At 49.0% G+C, this 20,973-nt stretch overlaps 1 protein-coding gene across 1 annotated transcript in view; it reads right to left on the bottom strand.

Annotated features, from left to right (window-relative positions):
- Window positions 1–570: 570 nt before the first annotated feature.
- The window catches only part of LOC128843630 (antigen WC1.1-like), a 70,891-nt gene continuing 50,488 nt past the window's right edge, over window positions 571–20,973 (bottom strand). The window contains exons 7-17 of the mRNA XM_054040615.1: window positions 15,815–16,129; window positions 14,492–14,806; window positions 12,922–12,984; window positions 12,521–12,835; window positions 12,085–12,120; window positions 9,171–9,308; window positions 6,053–6,146; window positions 4,998–5,083; window positions 2,642–2,731; window positions 2,071–2,223; window positions 571–911 (exon numbers count right to left, since the gene is read on the bottom strand). Coding sequence (XP_053896590.1) covers window positions 787–911; window positions 2,071–2,223; window positions 2,642–2,731; window positions 4,998–5,083; window positions 6,053–6,146; window positions 9,171–9,308; window positions 12,085–12,120; window positions 12,521–12,835; window positions 12,922–12,984; window positions 14,492–14,806; window positions 15,815–16,129 — 1,730 coding nt within the window. The 3' untranslated portion in view covers window positions 571–786. The remainder of the gene's footprint in view (window positions 912–2,070; window positions 2,224–2,641; window positions 2,732–4,997; window positions 5,084–6,052; window positions 6,147–9,170; window positions 9,309–12,084; window positions 12,121–12,520; window positions 12,836–12,921; window positions 12,985–14,491; window positions 14,807–15,814; window positions 16,130–20,973) is intronic.

Genomic DNA, 20,973 nt, shown 5'->3' with positions numbered 1-20,973 from the left:
TATGCACTTTTTCCCCAGGGGGAACAATGGAGAACGACCCACATGTGATGAAAGAAAATCATGTCACTTCCTGCATCTCTATACGATGCTCTGATGCCACAGTGATGGGCATAGTATTAGAATTTATAGGGCAGAGAAGAGATTAGGGGCCTCTTGTCACTGTCTTATCGTGTGTGTGTGTGCTCATTCAGATACCTGTAAATAACCTCGCATTTATCCCCCTGGATTTCAGAGGAAAGTCTGGAGTCTGGATTGTGGGTTAGGGCCCTCTCTGGAGTTAGGAATATTTTGTTGCTGGGTTTCTCATTGTTACCACACCCCTGATAGAACATTCACTTTCGGTGCAGTGCCCATCCTGGAGCTGGCGATACCTGAGAAGTGACACTTTAACATTATTACTTTTTGGTGATTCAGTCTCCATATCTCTCCCTGCTGGTCCCCATGGAGCCACCCAACAGACCTCATGAGAGAAACATCAGCCCTGGAACAGATCTTCAAAAAAGGTTTAATAAGAAAAAGCAAAAATTCACAATGAAGAAATGTTAGGAACAAAAAAGCAGGGAAGTTCTGATCAATGTGAAATTAGAGGGGAAATCACAGCCCCTGTCTCAGTCACACTTATTTCTTGCATTTAAAGAAAACTGAAATAAAAAAGCTGATTGAAGTAATTCCCAGGCAGGGATTTTCTCCGATGCCCCCATGGGTCAATGAGCATTTGGGACAGGAAGAGTCTAACCATACAGCATCTACATCCTCACAGGATATTTGATCTGAACCCAGTCATTCTTATATTGATGTCCCAGAGATGCCATCACCAACGTCATCATAACCCAGGTCACGAGGAGGTGGGGACAGGACGTCACGCTCAGCCCCAGAGGCCCCTTCACTTCTTAGTGAGTGCAGACTCCAGCCTGAAAATAGCAACGAGGTCACATTACAGTCAATGTATTCATTCTCCACCCACATGCACTCACATAATGGATGGGCAACATACAGTATGGGCTGTGAATCAGCCCCTGCCCTCAGTTCCTCTGAGTGGGCATCAGACAAGTTTAATCCATTATCTCTCTCTGTTCTTCAAAGAAAACATGTGGGAGCAGATTCTCTCTGTTCTGATGTAATCCACAAACCTTGTAGGTGTGGTGTTCTATCCCAGCTAGTGGCACCAAGAACACTTAGAGAGAGAGTTAAATGAGTATGCTCTACAGCCTTAGTTACCAGCCAGTTGGCTTTTAGCTCATGCGGTAGAGGCTCATGCACTAACCTCCAGAGGGCTCAGGTTCGATCCTACCTGCTGAAAACCGCGTTCTGTCGGCGTTACACTGAGAGCTCCCTGGTGCAGAAGTGTGGGGATGGCAGTGAGCTGGTGACAACTCCCTGATAGGCCACTAGTGGCTGCTGTAACTCCTGACAGCTAATATAGTCCCTAAGGGACCACATGCCAGCAGAGACCTGGTGGCTGGAGCAGGGTGGGGACCCTAGCGCATGGGACTTGCCTGGACATCACAGATCTCACCTGCCCACACAATGCTCATTCGCACGTTATTCCCAGCAAGACCAAAGAAATGCACATTTCATCCCAACTCAGTTTCCCTTGAGGTGCAAAGTGAGCGCTCAGCCCTGGGCCCCAGCTCTGATCCTATGCTAACGGGGACATTTACATATTGAAGAGAGTGATTGCAAACCTGATGCCAGGCCACTAACTAACCGCACTCGAGGGACCTGCTCTTCCCATTACCATGCAGGGCACTGACACCTGGTTTGGGGAAAGGCACTTTGGCCCCGATCCTGCCAATGGACCCATGTAAATTTGATGATTTGGACAATCCCACTGAAGTCAGTGAGACTATTCATGTGAGTAGAGTGACAAATGGGATCTAGTATTTGTAGGATCAGGGACCTTAATAGGAAATCTCTCTTTCTTGGTTTAAGTCCATTTAACTCTGTTTAGTAGAGGTCAGGGTGGGGATATAGCTGGTAGTTTACCAATAACTGTATATTAGTGCAGTGACAGTGACCTCTAGTGGCCAGTAAAGACTCTTCCAGGTGAGTTGTCTTCACTCCACTCACCTGTCTCTGAATCCCTGTTCCTGACGCTTTCCCCATGGGCCCCAGTGACTTCCTGGGCACTAGGTCCAGAACCAGGGTCATCTTCAAGGTCCGAAATTTCTCTGGCATCATCATAACCGTCCCCTGGGTCATCTCCAGGCAGGGCAGGGACCTCTGAAATAAAGATGGGAATTAATGGTAATGAGAAGCGGCTTTCCACTGAATAGAGAAATAAACTACATGCCAGGTGTGGCGAAAGAGGGAGTTATGTGTATTATTTCTTATGAATGCCACATACATCTCTGTTTAGCTGTTTGATATTATCCTGCCAGACTGCACAGAGAAAATCAAAGGAGGCTATTAGTGGGGAAGCAAACAGGAAACACAAAAATAACAAAGGGCACCTTAAAGGCACAATGAGGGGAGCTGTTAATTGTGGAATGCCTCTCCCTGGCTTCAGCCTGGCTAGTCTGGGCTAATTCTTCCCAGCCCTGAGCTCAGGATCAAAAGGCAGACTAGGGAATGAAGGGAGTGGAGCAGCAGTAGCCAAGGGGTAATGTGGCTTCCAGGAGTCAGATTCATCACTGCTCACCTCGACTGTCTGGAGTCTGGGGAACGTTGCTTAAGGCAGGCTCCTCCACGTTATCGTAATCCAACCGAGACCCCCCTGGGGAAGCTCCCTCTGGAACAACAAACATCACACTCAGCTTCCCCTGAACACACCCATTTCCCCAGCAGGTTTTAGTTCCTCATTAAAGGCCTGTTGTCTTGGAGTTTGGGCTGTTCTGTTCATCATAGAGTCTGTAGGGGAAGTTACAGGGTGACCCAGGGGAAAAGGGAGAGTCATGGACATTCTGTGAAACAATAATTGTGCCACCTTTATTGCCTCAAAAATAACTAGGGCCCAGCCCTTCCCCACAGCGTCCAATAGCAACTTTGTCATGCCCTTCAATGAGATCAGGATCTATGCTGGTATTTAGGGTTACCATATTTCAAATACTGCAAAAAGAGGACACTCCACAGGGCCATGGCCCTGCCCCAACTCCGCCCCTGGCCCTGCCCCAACTCCACTCCTTCCCCGGCCCTGGCCCCACCCCAACTCCGCCCCTTCCCCAAAGTCCCCGCCCCAACTCCGCCCCCTCCCCCGAGCACCCCGCATTCCCCCTCCTCCCTCCCGCCTCCCAGCTGCTGCTGTGCTGGGGAAGTTGCTTCGGCCCCCGCTGCGGTGGAGAGTGGTGGGAGCCGGGAAAGTTGGAGCCCGGGGAGGAGGCGGTCCCCTTACCATGCCTCCCTATTTTCCTGGACATGTCCGGCTTTTTGGAAATTCCTCCTGGACAGGGATTTGAGGACCAAAAAGCCGGACATGTCCCGGAAAATCTGGATGTATGGTAACCCTACCCCAGAGCTGCCTTCCAACCGCCCGCCGGACCCTCCAGGCCTCACCCCAGAGCTGCCTCCCGCCCGCTCGACCCCCCAGGCCTCACCCCAGAGCCGCCTCCTGCCCACCCGCCCGCTGGACCCCCCCAGGCCTCACCCCAGAGCCGCCTTCCTTCCACCCGCCAGACCCCCCCAGTCCTCACCCCAGAGCCGCCTTCCTCCCGCCCGCCTGCCGGACCCCCCCAGGCCTCACCCCAGAGCCACCCGCTCTCCACAGGGCCCATCCTCAGCCTTCTCCTGCCTCAGTGCCCCCTCGCCTGAGAGCCTGCCCTCCACAGCCCCCCCACTCTCCACAGCCCCTGCCTCAGAGCCCCCACCCCCTCCCATAGCCCCCACCTTCCATAGCGCCCCCCACCTTCCACAACACCCCCACCTCAGTCCTCCCCTTCACCTCCCTCCATAACCCCTACCCTTCATTTCCCCACCTCCTCCCATAGCCCACCCCCTCCACAGCCCCCCACTCTCCACAGTCCCTGCCTCAGAGCCCCCCACCCCCTCCCATAGCCCCCTACCCTCAGAATCCCCCCCACCTCAGAGTCTCCCACCCTTCACCTCCCTCAGGGGAGCCTCCACCCCACTCCCAGCCGGACCCAGCGAGGCTGCGGCAGCTCAGGCTGCGGGAGGCGCTGCAGCGCAGGCCCTTCCCGGGTGGGGGAGCTTGGGCTCCCAGGAGCCGCCGCCGTGCACCAAGAAACTTTCCCCTGCGCCAGAACCCGCCCCCGGGCAGCAGCTCCGCCGGGGGGGAGGCAGCCCCGGCTGCAAGGACAGTTGGTGGGGGGGCTCCTTGCACGGCCGGGACGGAGGGGGGAGCCTGAGGCTCTGCCAGAGCCGTGGGGGATGCTGAGAGGAGGGAGAAGCGGCCGCGGGTCCCCTGCACCAGCAGCTGGCTGCAGAGACGCCACCACTCCTAGCCGTGGGGCGCAGAGTTGCAGCAGCACGGGGGGCTTGCAATCAGCAGGCTGAGCGAGCTGACACCCCAAGAGGAGAGGGGGCAGTGGGTAGGGTTATCATACGTCCATATTTTCCGGATGTTTTTATATATTTAAAAAATCCTCCTGGATGGCAATTAACAACTAAAAAGCCGGACATGTCCGGGGAAATACGGACGCATGGTAACCCTACTGGTATTGAGCTAACCCTGGACCAGTTGGGAGACAGTAGCTGCCACACCAGAGCTGACCATTGTGAATTCAACTGAACTCTATAAAGATATGGTTTAAAGTCCTTACTTTATATGGACTGGATCGTGAATTAGGCAGGGGCAAAAATCAGGAGGCAGGGGCTAAGATCATGGGGCATAGATCAGGGGTTGTATAGTGACACGTGTCAGCTGTGGAAGACAGATTCTTTCATACTGTGTGAATATTTCTCTGCCCAATTCCCTGCAGCTCCTCCCCTGGGGGAGAGCACCATCAACCACACACAGAAAGGGTCACGATTTGTTCCCGTTTCCACCAAGAGTTGGACAGAAATCTTTTATGTGTCTCTGTATCCACCTCCACCCTTGTTACCTTGTTCTGATCCAGGATCATTTTCCCCCTCGCTGTCCCCAGTGTAATACTGCAGCTTCGTCACTGAATCATCTAAATAAGAAACCAGAGAGATGGTAAATGGGATGTTATCACAGTGAGAGCAGTGAAACTGGCTGATGGGCAATGCATCCAGGCCCTGGAGCAAGATGTATGGTCCCAGTATATTGCTCCTTGAAGAGAAGATGCTGAATTCACAGTGACTGAGTGGTGAGAGGCTGACACAGATTTTCCAAGATAAATATCCATTTTTTTGTGGTAAATGTGGCTTTGGAGTGGATAAAATCAGACTGTGAAGATGCTGGGAACAGCCATATTGACCTCATAAGGTGAGGCAGGGACTGAGTGAACCTTTAACCATGGGATCCCCTCCTGTGTGCTTCATTCAAATCCTTCTCATTAACTGAGGAGCATGTTTTGAGTCACACTCAGGGTGTAAGAATCTGTTTAGAGAGGAATGTTTATCTTCTCCTCCTGAATGTTGCTACTTCATGGCCTGATCCAGAAGAAAATTACAGCTGAGGCTGCTGGTCCAGACCTCCTCAGCCACGGACATGACTCTCATTTTGTTATGCAAGATACTCCCCCTCCCCTGCCTTTTTGCCAGATTAAGTCACACCCCTCCCAGGATCAGAGTTTGTGACCAACACAGATCATTAGTAGAGAGGAGAATGTGGATCTCAGAAGTAGCCTGAGGGAGACGTACTGACCACGCTCAGAGTGCCCCACAATGTGCTAAACTGAGAGCAGCATCTTCCCAACTGATTGACATTGAGTCAAAAGGACGTGAACAGTCACTTTCCTGACCCATAACTAATTACCCCCTAAGACTGCAGGATGTACAGATCGGAGTCTGCTAGGGAGGAAACTCATTCATCTCATTCCAGTAACTGGCTGATCTCGTCACAGACGCAGCATCTGCAGCCATACAGGACTCACAGACTTGAAGGCTGCAGAGATTTAGCTCTAGGTCAGAGCTTTAGAATGCAGAGTGCATTGGAGATTTTCTCCCTGTTAGGAATGACACACACAGACCTGAGCGATCAAACATTTCCTGCTTCTTTCTCATCAGGTTATAATCGATCTCCTCGTACACGGCCTCAGAGAAAGGGTCCAAGGATCTTCTGGAGCCTAAAAACAAAGGGCAGGGTTTGCACAGGGTCAGAGAAGCTAGGGATGGGAAACCTTATGAGATCATCCAGCCCCTCCCCCTGGGCCCAGTGCAGGACCGGTCCCTACAGCACATTCCCACTGCTCTGACCAGTTTAGATTTCAGTGCTCCAGGTGACGGGGACCACGTCCCTCTCCTGTTTGTTCTATTGGCTCTTTCACTGTCATTAAATTTATCTTGATATTCAACCTTAATGGTTCCTTCATAAATTTATTCTATTACTCCTAGTAGCACCCAAAATCATTCTTCTCCTATCCTGGTGCTCACACCTATGTGCAAAATAGTACTTGTATATGTACTGCCTAGAGACTGTGTGGGGAATAATTAGCTAATATTTGTGCAGTGCTTTAAAAATGGAACGTACTATCTGTGGTGGTACCCCCCATAAGGCTTTATGGAATATGTTTATGAATAACTAGAATATGTTTTATGCTACATATGCTATGTAACATATCTATGTAAAGGTTATGATCTACTGAATACATTCCTCCTATTTGTATGCATGTATCATTTTTGTACTTGAAGTTAAGAATATTGGCTGTATACTTGCTTGATTTCTAAACAGCCTTAGTAAAGCATTTGGTCAACTTCTTTAGAAAGGAATTTGCAAAGTTAAGTGTCCAATCAAGAAGCACTTAAGGAACAATGGATCTTGGAATCCTCCAATCCACATAAGAAGTCTACTTGAGGACGTTCAAGGTAGCATGTGAACCATGGCTGCTACCTATAGTTCTGAGTCATGCATGGACATGTGGCTCCAAAACTCCATCTTGGAGCTGGACTTTGCATAGGAGAGAGGAGGGGGTCTCCACCCACAAGAGAAAGTCTATTTAAACCCCTGGAAGACCCCCTCCATTTGGTCTTCAGCTGGCTAAAGAGATAGCCTCCACACCCCCAAGGATACCTGAAAGGAACTGGAACAAAGGACAGTAACTACAGGGGGTATGAGTAATTGCTGTTGATTGTTCTTTCTGAGGTACACTGTATGCTCCAGCATTTTATCTTGAATTTATTTGTACTGGGTCTCCATTCAAATATCCCTCTGTCAAGTTCTTCCACTTTTCTCATTAGGCCCATCCTGGCTGCCACACTGAGGTGGAGAATACTGTTGGTCTGAATGAGAAGTTTTTGTCTTTGAAAGATATTTCTGTAGCGAACTGTCCCATGTAATTCAGAATGTCTCCAGGGCTAGTCAGAGCTGTGTCAGGTGACTTCAGTTCTGGGCAGGGTTGAAGGTGATTGTAAGGCCCTTCTGAGATGATTCTTACATCTGCTCCTAAGTCAATTTTAAAGTCAATAGTGTTTCTCTGAATGATCAGTTTCACTCTCCAGGCAGGCTCTGTACCATCACACATGAAAGATCCCAAAAACAATGGCTCCTGATTATCTGTAATATGAATCAATTCCCTGACTGCGTTTATGTGGCAAACAACTGCAAAATGTCCATGTTTTATGCATTTAATATAGTCTGAGTGTTTGACTGGAATATGTACCTCTTAGCCAGGAGTTCTCTCTCTTTACCTCATAAGTTTTATGGTATTAACTTGTTTCACTCATGCTGCGTTAGTTAACACCTTCTAAGCTAGTTTCTTGTTCAAGTTTGGCAAGTTGCTCTGGGTTTTGCTGTCTTATCAGCTCAGATTGCTTTGCCATTTGAACAGTAGTGTGTAGGGTGAAGTCTGTTTTTAACTGTAGCTGCTGTGAAGGATTTTTATCAGTTAACCCAATAACCAGCCTCTCTCTGATATTTTCATGTTTGCTGTTCCAGAATCAGAGTTTTCAGCCACGGCACGCAGAGCTCTTATAAATTATTCAACATTTCCCCCTAGTCCTTGAATTCTCTGATGAAAACATTCCTTTTCATAAACCACATTTCTCTGAGGGTACAGTAGAAAGAATTACGAACACGTTGGAATGGAGGTTGTTCATAACTCTGAAATGTTCATAACTTGGAACAAAATGTTACGGTTGTTCTTTCAAAAGTTTACAACTGAACATTGACTTAATACAGCTTTGAAACTTTACTGTGCAGAAGAAAAATGCTGCTTTTAACCATCTTAATTTAAATTGAAACAAACACAGAAACAGTTGCCTTACCTTGTCAAATCATTTTTTTAATCTTTCCCTTTACTTGTTTTAGTCATTTACATTTAAGACAGTATTGTACTGTATTTGCTTTTTTTTTTTTTTTTTTTTTTTTGTCTCTTGTGCCGCCTGGTTGTGTACTTCCAGTTCCAAATGAGGTGTGTGGTTCACTGGTCAGTTCTGTAACTTTGAGCTTCTAGTGTATAAAGTATGCATCAAACATAGCCAGAACCCTTCCATAGTTATCTTTGTGACTGTCCTCAGGGAAATCAAAGGATTTAAAGAAATGTTCTGTTTCCTTCCAAATAGCATGAACTAAACACCATACATCAGTTTCCTTATGGAGTTTTATAGCAATTTGAAATCTTGCAAAATGCTGCTTCTAGTCTGTCAATTGTGAAGGTCTGTCAAAGCTGAAGTTCTCTGGGGCAACGAAGAGGGAGATGTTGATGAAACCCTGCAACCGGTGTTGCTTTTTTTCCTGTCTACAACCGTCATTGCTCCTCCTTCCCTCTGCAACTTCTGTTGCTTTCTTCCCTCTGTTTTTCTGCTCCTCTGGCACTGCTTAACTTTGGGCTCCATGTCACATACACCTTGTACATGGTAGGTGGCAGGGCTGCTATTAGCAGGTCAGGTTTCTGTACCAGATATGGACTGGCTACAGACCTGCCTTCCCAGAGAGATACTCACCAGATGTGTTCACAATAAGATCCCTTAATGCTCTGCCAGGCATGGCTGAGGTTAGCTAAAATAAATTGTTACATGCAATGCCACTTCGTGGCCGAATAGTATAATACAATTTAACCTTCCATTACACTGACAACACCCCACCCCCCTTAGGCACAGCTCCCCCTGCTATTTCAGAGGCATTTCACATAGTGACACCAATCAACACCCACCTCTGCTCTGTGCCCTGGCACTTTGTACCTGTGCACCCAGGATGATTAAGACCAGGCAGAGCAGGGCCCCGAGGATAATGCAGATGACCACAGGCACCGTGACTCTCCCACTGTCAGTCAGAGGGCGGCGTGGGGGAGCTGGATGGAAATGAACATGTGACAGGAAGAGATTATTCTGTGAGAGTCACGCGGGGCGGAGGGTGGGGGCAGGGAGCTTCCCAATCACTTATCGGATGGCCTAGGACAGCAGGTAATGGGCTGGGACATAGTCTGTGCGCCATGGGGGCAGGTCACAGGCTGCTGTTTAAATCATGGGCCTGCCCTCTCAGCTGGAGCCAGCAGACAGGAATCATCAGGCTCAGCAGGGCCTGCAGCTCCCATCCAGGTGTCATTCACCCCTAGATTTCACAGGCCATGTGTAAGGGGACTGTTGGCCCCTTACTAAAACTCAGTGGGGTTTTTCCGTTGGCTGTCTCCCAGTACCAGAAGGAGGGGCAAGGTTCGATGGGAAATCAGGACCCTGAGGCTGACGGTCCCCAGAAATAATGGGGAGAGGCCAATGCTCCAGGTCAGCCTGACTGACAGGGTGGGCAGGCTAATCAGGGAGTCAGGAGGCTGGGGAGGTGGGGGGGCGGATCCTGTCCTTCCTGTGAGCTGGAGTTGCCTGGAACAGAGTGGGGCTGAGCTATTGAGAGAGCAGGGGCTGGAGCTAAGCTAAGGGAGCAGAGCCGCGCCAGCCAGAGAGAACCAGAGAAGCAGACCAGGCGGAGCAGGTCAGTGCTGGGAGCAGAGTCACAGAAGCAGCCCATAGGGGAGACCTGTGCTAGGAGCAGAGCTGTAGGAACCAGAGCCAGAGGGGCCAGAAAAAAACAGCCCAGGGAGATGGAGGCAGAGCAGCAGCACCACTGCTGCTGAGACAGAGTGGTGGAGCTGGGTTTGGAGCAGTCTGAAGCTGGGTGCTGTGAGCAGCTGGGGAGAGCGAGGGGGGCCCTGGGCAGCAGGCCCAGTGCTGGGAGATTTCCCCAGCCAAGAGGCCTTGTAGGTCAGACTTGGAGAGGGATCGTAACCCCAACGTGGAGGGGGCGATGCTGGGAAGAAGGGTCCTGCCACCTAGAGCCTGAAGGCAGGGCTGGCTCCAAGTTTTTTGCCGCCCCAAGCAAAAAAATTTTCCCGTGCCCCCCCGGCCCCTCCCCAACTCCGCCACTTCCACACCCCAGTCCAACCCCTTCCCCAAATCCCCAGGCCCGCCTCCTTCCCCGGGTGTGCCGCATTTCCCCTCCTACACCTCCCGCCCAGGCAAGCCTGGGAGGGAGGGGGAGAAGCGGAGCAGCGGCGTGCTCGGGGGAGGAGGCGAAGGTGAGCTGGGGGGGGAGCGGTTCCTCTGCCCCCCCCAGGGTTACTTCCTGCGGCCCTCCCAGCGCCCCCCACCGCTGCAGCTCACCTCCGCTCCGCCTGCTCCCCTGAGCGTGCCTCCGCCGCTCTGCTTCTCCCCCTCCCTCCCAGGCTTGCCGCAAAACAGCTGATTCTCATGGCAAGCCTGGGAGGGAGGGGGGAGAAGCGGAGCGGCAGCGGCGCGCTCGGGTTGGAGAAGCGGAGTGGCGGCGGTGCGCTCGGGGAACAGGCGGCAGTGGAGCGGAGGTGAGCTGAGGGGGAGTGGTTCCTCTGCCCCCCCCCCCCCAGCGTTACTTCCTGCAGTCCTCCCTGTGCACCTCACCGCCGCAGCTCACCTCCCCTCAGGGCCGGCTCCCGGCTTTTTGCACCCCAAGCAAAAAAAAAAAAAAAAGGGCCGGAGTGCCGCCCCTTGGAAAGTGCCGCCCCAAGCACATACTTGGAGTGCTGGTGCCTAGAGCTGGCCCTGCCTGAAGGCATGTGGCCACCACCAGAGCAAGTCAAGTGTCTTACCCCCAGCATCCCTGCAGCACAGCCAGGGCCTGAGAAGGAGGCTTGGGACTTGTGATGAACAGACTGAACTTCCCTTATATTCCAGAGACGCTGGTTGTGATGTCCCCGTGCCACAGAGCGGGGTGACGTGTTTTCCTTTAACCTTTCCCATTTTTCCGTTTTTTTTTTTCAATTGATTGCTGTTTAATAAATTGTATTTGATTTGAACTTCATGTAATGATCAGTGGGTCAGGGAAACATCCAGTGCAGAGAAAGCCCCTTGAGGTGGGGACACCTTAACCCCTGCCCTAAGTGACCACAACCTCCACCCCGATATAATGCGAACCAATATAACACAAATTTGGATATAACGCGGTAAAGCAGTGCTCCAGGGGCGGGCGGGGCTGTGCAATCCGGTGGATCAAAGCAAGTTCGATATAACGTGGTTTCACCTATAACGCAGTAAGATTTTTTGGCTCTCGAGGACAGCGTTATATCGGGGTAGAGGTGTAGTTCTGAAAATTTAGCAGGAGGAAGCTTGATTATTGGTGAAAACTGTCAGTTTAGGGGAGGGCAGGATGCCACCAGCTTTCCTTTCTGACCCTCATCACCATAGTTTTGTGTGTTTTTTAAAGGACCAATTGTTGGTCCTTGGTTGTATAGCTGATCTTCACCTCAGTTATCACCCTCTTTCAAACAGCCCATTTTGGGGAGATTAATGAGAATTCATTTTGATTGTTCTTTCTTATTTATAATATCATAGTGCCTAGGAGCTCCAGTTATGAGGACTCTGCCACACAGGAGTGTGGAAGGGGAGCCCTTGAGGTCAGGCAGGCTTCTGGTTAAAGGAATTGGGAGCGAGGACTCAGATTCCTTCGCTAGCCCATTTCACCTGGGTACTGTATAAGCCAGGTATAGCGGGACCATTCCCCTGCTTACACATGGAAAGGAGCTCCTGCCTGAGGCACAGCTTGCATCTCATCCTCTGTGATCCAGCACCAGAGGATCTTGATGGGAGCGGGGGATGTTTTACCTGTTCTACTCAGTGATGATGTCATCTCTGTCACACCTGCAAAAGGAAAGGGAGGAGAGTTGGAGTCTGGAGCGAGGGGGAGGTGACATATTTGTCACCAGGTAGCGTCCCTCAGAGTCCCTGGAGATCATCAGACGTCACTTCTACAAACTCCCTGAGAGCAGCACCGAGTCTGTATGTTAGTGATTTAGGGCCCATGTCCTCCTATACTGACTTGTAACAAACAGCACACTGGGGTCTGTGATGGATGCAGGGGCTATGTGGGCTGATGTCTGAGACAATCTGACCCCACAAAGGTTCCACCCCACAGCATCCATGATGCTCCTGCACAAAGCAGATGGGAGGGCCTGGTCTGTGACCAATAGGGGAAGGCAATTGGACTCATCCTCCTTCCAGAAAATTACAGCATGTAGCAGAAACATCTCCTGTCACTCACCTAAGCAATTCACTGCAACATCTTCCTTATGGCCACAGTTGCTTTCACCCCAGGGCTTGGCAGGACAGTCCCAGAGAGATGACTCTGTCCCTCTGCAGTTCACCTTCTCCACCCAGATGGGACCAGTCCCCTCACCGAATGCAGCCTCACCAGGGGCAGATACAGCAGATCCACAGCCCAGTTGTTTACACACAACGTTAGCATCCGCCATGTCCCAGGAGTCATCACAAACTGTTCCCCAGGAGCCACGGTACCAAACCTCCACTCTCCCCGAGCATCTGTCCTCTCCTCCCATGACACGTAACTTCTCCTGGTCTGGAAATGCAGAAACCTCACATGTTACTGGGACAGCTGGGAAAGTCCTTAAGGACGAAGAATGAGACACAGAGAAGCAGAAATACCTGTGCAGCTTGGAGAGTTCGGGCATTCGGCGAACAGGGTCTGAGGTGTTTTCTCTTTTTGTCCTATGCAGAGAAAATGATGAACTGAATGGACTGAGAAGCATGTGTGATGTGGGAGAGAGTAGGGTTTATCTGTATATTAAACCCCTAAATTTCAGCAATTTTATAAACTTAAATCTAAAATCTAGTTTATTTCAGAACTAACGGATTTATTACTCAGTGGATTCTCTGGCTGTTGAAGTCTTTATGCAGCTCCCTGCTGGTGTGTGCGTTTGTGGTTATCTGAGTCTGTTCCATCCACCCTGTGTACAGCTGCTTCTGGCCCTGTTTGAAGGTAAACAGATTTGTCAGCTGAAACTCACCCACATTATTGTGGGGATCCAGACACGGTGGTATTAGAATCGAGACCAAAATGGGACTTTAAATCTGAAACAAACTCTCATCGACACGCACAGACACAGACACACTTTTCGGGAATTCTGATCCTGACCAAGACTTCACAGCCTGGGGGTCAGGAAGCAGGGGCTGCAGCAGAGCTAGTCTCCAGGCAGACTAACAAGCGCAGCTGGCCTGTATTAGGCTGCCTGACTGGTCATACTGCCTGATTGGTGGGAAGAGTCAGCAGTCCAGGTCTTGAATCAAGCGCCATTCAGCAACTGCTCAAAGCATTTCCCACAGCTAGGATACCTCGTTTTCCTGTCTTGTTCCCAGCCTTGCTCTTGCCTTGACTCCGGACTTACCCCTTGCCTTGCTCCAGGTAACCTGGTCCTGACACTGAGCTCCAATTTCTGACTTCGGCTCTTGCTCTGACCCTTGGCTCCAATTTCTGGCTACCAGCTCCTGCTCTAACCACTGGGCACAACTCCTGCTCCAACCACGCAGCATGACCGCCCATGTCCTGGTCACTGACCTTGGGCCCATCTCTGATTGTTCATCACAAAAGTATAGCCACAGAGATTCCCAAATGACGCTCGCTAATGGGAGGCATTTGCAGTGGCACTAGAGCAATTTTTACAGTTGGGGTGCTGAAAGCCAGTGGTCCCCAAACTTTTTACTTTGCCCCCCTTAGTCCTGTCCGTGCTCCCTCTCCCCTGAGTTGGGGCCAGGACTGAGCAGTGGCTCTGGGGGGTGGGATCTGGATAGCAGTAAGGAACTGAGGCTGGGACAACAGCTGACCCAGGAGCAGAGCCCCGATTGCGAGGCCAGCAGCGAGACCCTTTGTGCAGTACCAGCAGCAGAGCGTGGGGCTGGCACCTGGGACCCTGTGCAAAAACTGGGGGTGCTGAAGCACCCCTCACACCCCAAGTTCCCCTGCCTATGGGCATTTGTGGGCTCTCACTATCTGACTGCACTGTGTAACACACAGCTTGTATAAATAACTCCTATGTTTGTTTTCCAGGGGCTGTATTCTCATTCCTAGAATGGACAATGAAAATGTCTTTCACTGCTGTGAATGTAAAACTCTCTGTACTGAAAAGTAAATACATTCACAATTTCTATCACACCCTTTCAATGAGTTAAACATGTAGAGAGTGTGTTCCTGCGTGTGCACAGACAGTTTCAGAATTACCACTGCAGGAAATATGGGTCTCTTCTGCGCGGTTATCACAGGACTGCTGTTTCCACATGTCTGATGGGCACTGCCAAAGAGACCTGTGCTGCTTACTGCATATTACATTGTCCAGCCATGTGGGACCAGAACCTGCTCCATATGCAAAGTCTTTTTCAATCTGCCCTCCATCCCCACAGTTCAGCTGTTTGCAGACAATTGCTGCGGCGACTCCAGACATCCCATTGGAGCAAACACTGCCCCACGTCCCATTGTAGAAAATCTCCAGCCGCCCAGCACAGACACTGTCGCTCACCAGCCTCAGATCTGTGAACTCTAAAAGGAAATGCACAAAAAGGGAATTTAAATCATCTGATTCTGAAATGATCTGGTGTGAAGAGTGAAATGCCAGCGATTGCTAACGATCCTGTGCATCATTCGGCAGGAGCAAATGTCAGAGAGAATTGCTCTAAGAATGAGAGACTCTTCTGGATGCCACAGGCCCATTAGAAATACAATGGTAACCTCTGAAAAGTCATCGGTTCCCAGCAGTTACACACACAGATACCTGCAATACAGCAGTGCGGCAATATGTGTGGCAATATCTCCAATACTCTTGGGTGGGAACATATGGGAAATGGTGACTTTCTAATCGTGACCCCAGTAGGTAGGTAGAAGAGTAGAGTGACCACATTTTCTTTAAAAGGGAAAACAGAACACCCCACGGGGAGCCCAACCCAAGGGCTTCCTTCCTCTCCCCTCCCCCCAATGTGGGGCTACCCTGAGCCCACCCTGCCTCCCGCCTACACAGGGACAGCCTGAGGTTCCCCTACCCTCTCGACATGTGGGCCGGCCTGAGCCCCCCCTGCCACCCACCTGTATCAGGCTAGCCCTAGGTCCCCTTCTTTCCTCCCACATGCAGGGCGGCTCAAGACCCCTGCTGTCCTCCCGCATGGGGCTGCCCAGCCAAAGCTGCTGTCTTGAGTCCTCCCTCCAGCACGGGACTGGCGTTGCCACTCGCCCCACCCCCGCATTTTCCGCCACATCCTGCTAGGGGTCGTATCCCACTTTTTTTGCAAAACTGAGCATTTGTCCAATTTGCTCTTGCCAACTCATGATCACTTGGCAAGATCAAAAGGGACAAATGCCCAGATTTGAGAAAACAGTCGGGATGACCATGGCAGGCTTAAAAAAGGGACTGTCCCAGCCAAAACTGGATGTATGGGCAACCTCCAGAAGACACAGTGAGGTAAAGGCTCTATCATTCTCAGCTCTCTCCTCAATTGTCTGCCCCCTCCATTAAATCCCTTGGTAACCAGTCACATGAGCATTCCTGGACCAGACCTGAGCAGAGAACTCCCGCGTCCTCTTTGTGTCTGCAGTTGTGCTGGCCCCAGCCCATGGAAGGACACTCCCAAAGATTGGATTCCTTCCCAGAGCAGTTCACATCATCCAGCCAGATCTGCCCGGATCCTTGCCCATAATGAGCAGAGACAGTTGCATTGATGGCATGTCCACATCCCAGCTGTTTGCAGACGACACTGGAGTCTGGTAAGTCCCAGGAATCATCACAGACTGTCCCCCAGCTGCCATTGTAATAAATCTCCACTCTCCCGGCACAGCGACCTGTCCCATTCACCAGTCTGATCCGCTTGCTTCCTGCAGGGATAGATCCCAGCTTTTAATATGCAATATGATGATAATTACACAGCTTCCATGCAAATCAATGATGATGCTACAATGGCTGAGGTTTGAAATACTCTTAAAAGTCTGTCTTTAACAAGAAACACAGAGAAGAAGAGAAGCTGAGTAAGGAAATGAGGAATACTTTTTACGGAGCAATATTGATAAACAGCATGTGAGTGAAAGGGCCTAATTCTGAATTCCTTACTCATCTGAGTATCCTTAAGGGACTCGTTACATGGGTCAGAGCTATTTGTGAGACGAAGGGTTAGTGGAATCCGCCCTCGCTCAAAACCTTGAATATTTTCAAACAACTCTTAAATGATAAGCATCAAGGTGTTCAAGGAATTATTAGGCAATTAATTTACCCAAAACCAAATGTTCTTTTCAATTGTTACAGAATGGAGAGGATGTGACACTGGCTGATCAGGTCCATGCTAGAGTGTATTTAGATCAGTTCACTTGTGTAGATCAAAGTAATGGTTAGATGTATAAGGGTGTATTCAGGTGTTTAAACTGTATGTAAAGTAGTGGAATGTTACTGGTATGGTTTTCGCTTATCTATTCATGTCATAATGTAATGCCAAGCATGCACATGGTAAATACACTTGTAGCTAAATAACACATCAAATAAAGGATTTAAGGACTTTAACAGAAAATGCTAATTTCAAATCAAATGGCCATTATGCATAAGGTCTGAAGTCAAAAATCAAAGTGCATTCCTCACTCCCTGTCATCCAAGTAAAAGCCCATATGGATAGACTGTCAGCTTGTTTCGTGTCAGAAGAAGATATAAATATGGATTCAAAGAAAGATCCTGTATCTCTGGACTGTTTGGATTCTAACAGAGAAGAATAACTGAATGAGAAGACAGAGATCCCCAAATAAAGGAAAAGAAAGGCAAATTGGATCCATGTGTCTACAGTAAAGTCCCAGACCCTTAGAGCATAATTCTACCCTGCTGAAATCAACTGTGAAGCTCCCAGTGGCACAATGGGAACAGAAATGGGCTGTTAATGTGCTGTAGTTACCCTGCAGTTGGTGTGGGCATGAAAAATGATATCAGTGCAATAACATACAGTGCATGATATAGGGACATAGTTAAAATATTTGTTACTTGTTTACTTTTCCTGTGGGACCTTAATGTAAATATATAACAGCAAAAAGAACAATAGCATTATACTGTACAATAGTCATGTAAAACCAAGAACAATGAAAAAATCCCATCACAGATTCCTTTTTTCCCCTTTTCCTTTAAATGAAGGAAAATTGCACAGTTATAGGATTAGGACTTAACAACGTCATGTTATAACAGCAACTTTGATGGATTTCCTAAGGGATAGAGGGTTAGATCCACAAAGGTACTTAGATACCTAACTGCCTCTTTATAAATACATAAAGTGTAAATCATTACATATTTATTGTAGCAGGGACTTGACTCTCCCATATCCCAGGTGAGTGCCCTGGACACCAGGTAGAATCAATCTCTAGGTTTTTTTCTGATTCAGTAACTGATTATTTGTACAAAGTGGAATATTTCCAGCTGAGTGACCTACCCCAGCATATCCTATAGCAGCGATTCCCAAATCTGGTTCGCAGCTTGTTCAGGGTAAGCCCCTGGTGGGCCGCGAGATGCTTTGTTTACCTGAGCGTCCGCACATACGGCCGCTTGCAACTCCCAGTGGCTGTGGTTCACCATTCCCGGCCAATGAGACCTGTGGAAGGAAGCGGTGGCCTGGCCTGCACTGCTGCCCGCAGCTCCCATTGGTTGGGAACGGCGAACCACAGCCATTGGGAGCTGCGGGCGGCCATACCTACGGACACTCAGGTAAACAAAGCATCTTGCAGCCCGTCAGGGGCTTACCCTGAAGAAGCTGCGAACCAAGTTTGGGAACCCCTGCCCTATACTCTATTGCAGGGTTCGGCAGCCTTTCAGAAGTGGTGTGCCGAGTCTTCATTTATTCACTCTAATTTAAGGTTTCGCGTGCCAGTCATACATTTTAATGTTTTTAGAAGGTCTCTTTCTATAAGTCTGTAATATATAACTAAACTATTGTTGTATGCAAAGTAAATAAGGTTTTTAAAATGTTTAAGAAGTTTCATTTAAAATTAAATTAAAATGTAGAGCCCCCCCGGACCGGTGGCCAGGACCCAGGCAATGTCAGTGCCCCTGAAAATCAGCTCGTGTGCCGCCTTCGACACGCGTGCCATAGGTTGCCTACCCCTGCTCTATAGTTACTAGGGCTCTCACCTGTGTTCACATCCCTGCTCCAAATCAGACAGAGCAGGGATTGAATGTGGATTTCCCACATCCCAGTTGAGTGCTTTAACCACTGGGTTAGGGGTAAAATGGGGAGATGAGAGAGCTGACCTAGCTTACATGCCGAGCTCCAGGAGTGGGTTCATGACTGAGACCACTGAGCAGAGATAGGTGCCTACCTCTGACTGTGTGTCAGGGGCCTGAGGCTTAGATCAATGGCAGTTTGGTGTCTAAATAACTTTGTGTATCTAGGCCAGGGGTGGGCAAATGTTTTGGCCTAAGGGCTACATCTGGGTATGGAAATTGTATGACGGGCCATGAATGTACACCAAATTGGGGGTTGGGGTGCAGGAGGTGGTGAGGGCTCCAGCTTGGGGTGCAAGCTCTGGGATGGGGCCAGAAATGAGGCGTTTGGGGTGCGGGAGGGTGCTTCGGGCTGGACCAAAGGGTTCGGAGGGCGGGAGAGGGATCAGGGCTGGGGCAGGGGGTTGGGGCATGGGAGGGGTCAGGGGTGCAGGCTCCAGGTGGTGCTTAGCTCAAGTAGCTCCCGGAAGCAGCATCATGTCTCCATTCTGGCTCCTACGCAGCGGCACGGCCAGGTGGCTCTGTGCGCTGCCCTGTCCACAGGCACCACCTCTACAGCTCCCATTCGCCGTGGTTCCTGGCCAATGGGAGCTGCGGGGGCAACGCTTGGGGCGGGAGCAGCGTGTGGAGCCTCCTGGCTTCCCCTATGCGTAGGAGCTGGAGACAAGACATGCTGCTGCTTCTGGCAGCCGCACAGAGTGGGGCAAGTCTCTGACCCCACCGACGGCTGGAGCGCCAGAGCATGGCAAGCCCCGGATCCCACTCCCCGGCGAGCACTCGAGAGCCGGATTAAAACATCTGGACAGCCAGATGCAGCCCCCGGGCCATAGTTTGCCCACCCCTGATCTAGGCCCTACTCCCTTCCTTGGTATTTCACTGCTGGCAAATGTAGGTCATTCCCTGCTCAGCTTTCTGGCTTCCGATGCCTAACTCTCCCCATGCATTGTACGGGGAGCTGGGCATGTGACTCAGGACTGAGGATTCCATTGGATGGCAAGGCACCTAGGAGTCAGGCCTTGCAACGTCCAAGTCCCTTTTGGGATCTAGCCCAGAGCCACTATTCATGGCAGTCTTGGTCAAAACAGGTTACATATGACTTCCTTTTCTTACTTTTGTTTTCTGATTCGAGACAACGCGTTTTTTAAGACTTTAAAATAAAGAAGCCACTAAATACACTAGAGCTGCTTGGAAATTCATCCTTTTCTCCACAAAATATGAATGACCATGGATATTTTTCATGTTCCACAAATAAATTTGGGTTTTTCATAGGGCTGTCAAGCATTTAAAAAAAAATTGCAATTATTCGTGCTGTTAAACAATAATAGAATATAATTTATTTAAATATTTTGGATGTTTTCTACATTTTCAAATATATTGATTTCAATTACAACACAGAATAGAAAGTGTACAGTACTCACTTTATAGTTATGTTTTATTCAAATATTTGAACTTTAAAAAAATGAAAGAAATTGTATTTTTCAATTCACCTAATACAATTACTTTAGTGCAATCTCTTTATCACGAAAGTTGAACTTAAAAATGTAGATTTATGTACAAAAAATAACTGCATTCAAAAATGAAATAATGTAAAACTTTAGCGCCTACAAGTCCTCTCAGTCCTACTTTTTGTTCAGCCAATCGCTCGGGCAAACACGTTTGTTTACATTTGCAGGAGATAATGCTGCCAGCGTCTTACTCACAATGTCACCTGAAAGTGAGAACAGACGTTCTCATTGCACTGTTGTATCCGGCGTCACCAGATATTTACGTGCCAGAGGCACTGAGGATTCATATGTCCCTTCCTGCTTCAACTACTATTCCAGGGGACATGCATCCAAGCTGATGACAGGTTCTGCTCAATAACGATCCAAAGCAGTGCGAACCAACGCTTGTTCATTTTCATCATCTGAGTCAGATGCCACCAGCAGAAAGTTGATTTTCTTTTTTGGTGGTTCGGGTTCTGCAGTTTCCACATCAGAGTGTTGCTCTTTTAAGACTTCTGAAAGCATGTTCCACACCTTGTCCCTCTCAGATTTTGGAAGGCACTTCAGATTCTTAAACCTTGGGTCAAGAGCTGTAGCTTTTTTTAGAAATTTCACATTGCTACCCTGTTCTCACTTTCAGGTGACATTAGAAATAAGAAGCGGGCAACATTATCTCCTATAAATATAAACAAACTTGTTTCTTTTAGTGATTGGCTGAACAAAAAGTAGGCCTGAGTGGACTTGTAAGCTCTAAAGTTTTACATTGTTTTGTTTTTGAGTGCAGTTATGTAAAAAAAAAATCTACATTTGTAAGTTGCACTTTGACGATAAAGAGATTGTACTATAGTACTTGGATGAGGTGAATTGAAAAATACTATTTCTTTTATCATTTTTACTGTGCAAATATTTGTAATAAAATATAATAATATAAAGTGAGTCCTATATACTTTCTATTCTGTGTTTTAACTGAAATAAATATATTTTAAAATATA

This window comes from Malaclemys terrapin, chromosome 1, assembly GCF_027887155.1.
Source record: "Malaclemys terrapin pileata isolate rMalTer1 chromosome 1, rMalTer1.hap1, whole genome shotgun sequence".
Lineage (NCBI taxonomy): Eukaryota > Metazoa > Chordata > Testudines > Emydidae > Malaclemys > Malaclemys terrapin.
Note: the sequence above shows the minus strand (reverse complement) of the source record. Positions and strands in the feature narration are given on the sequence as shown.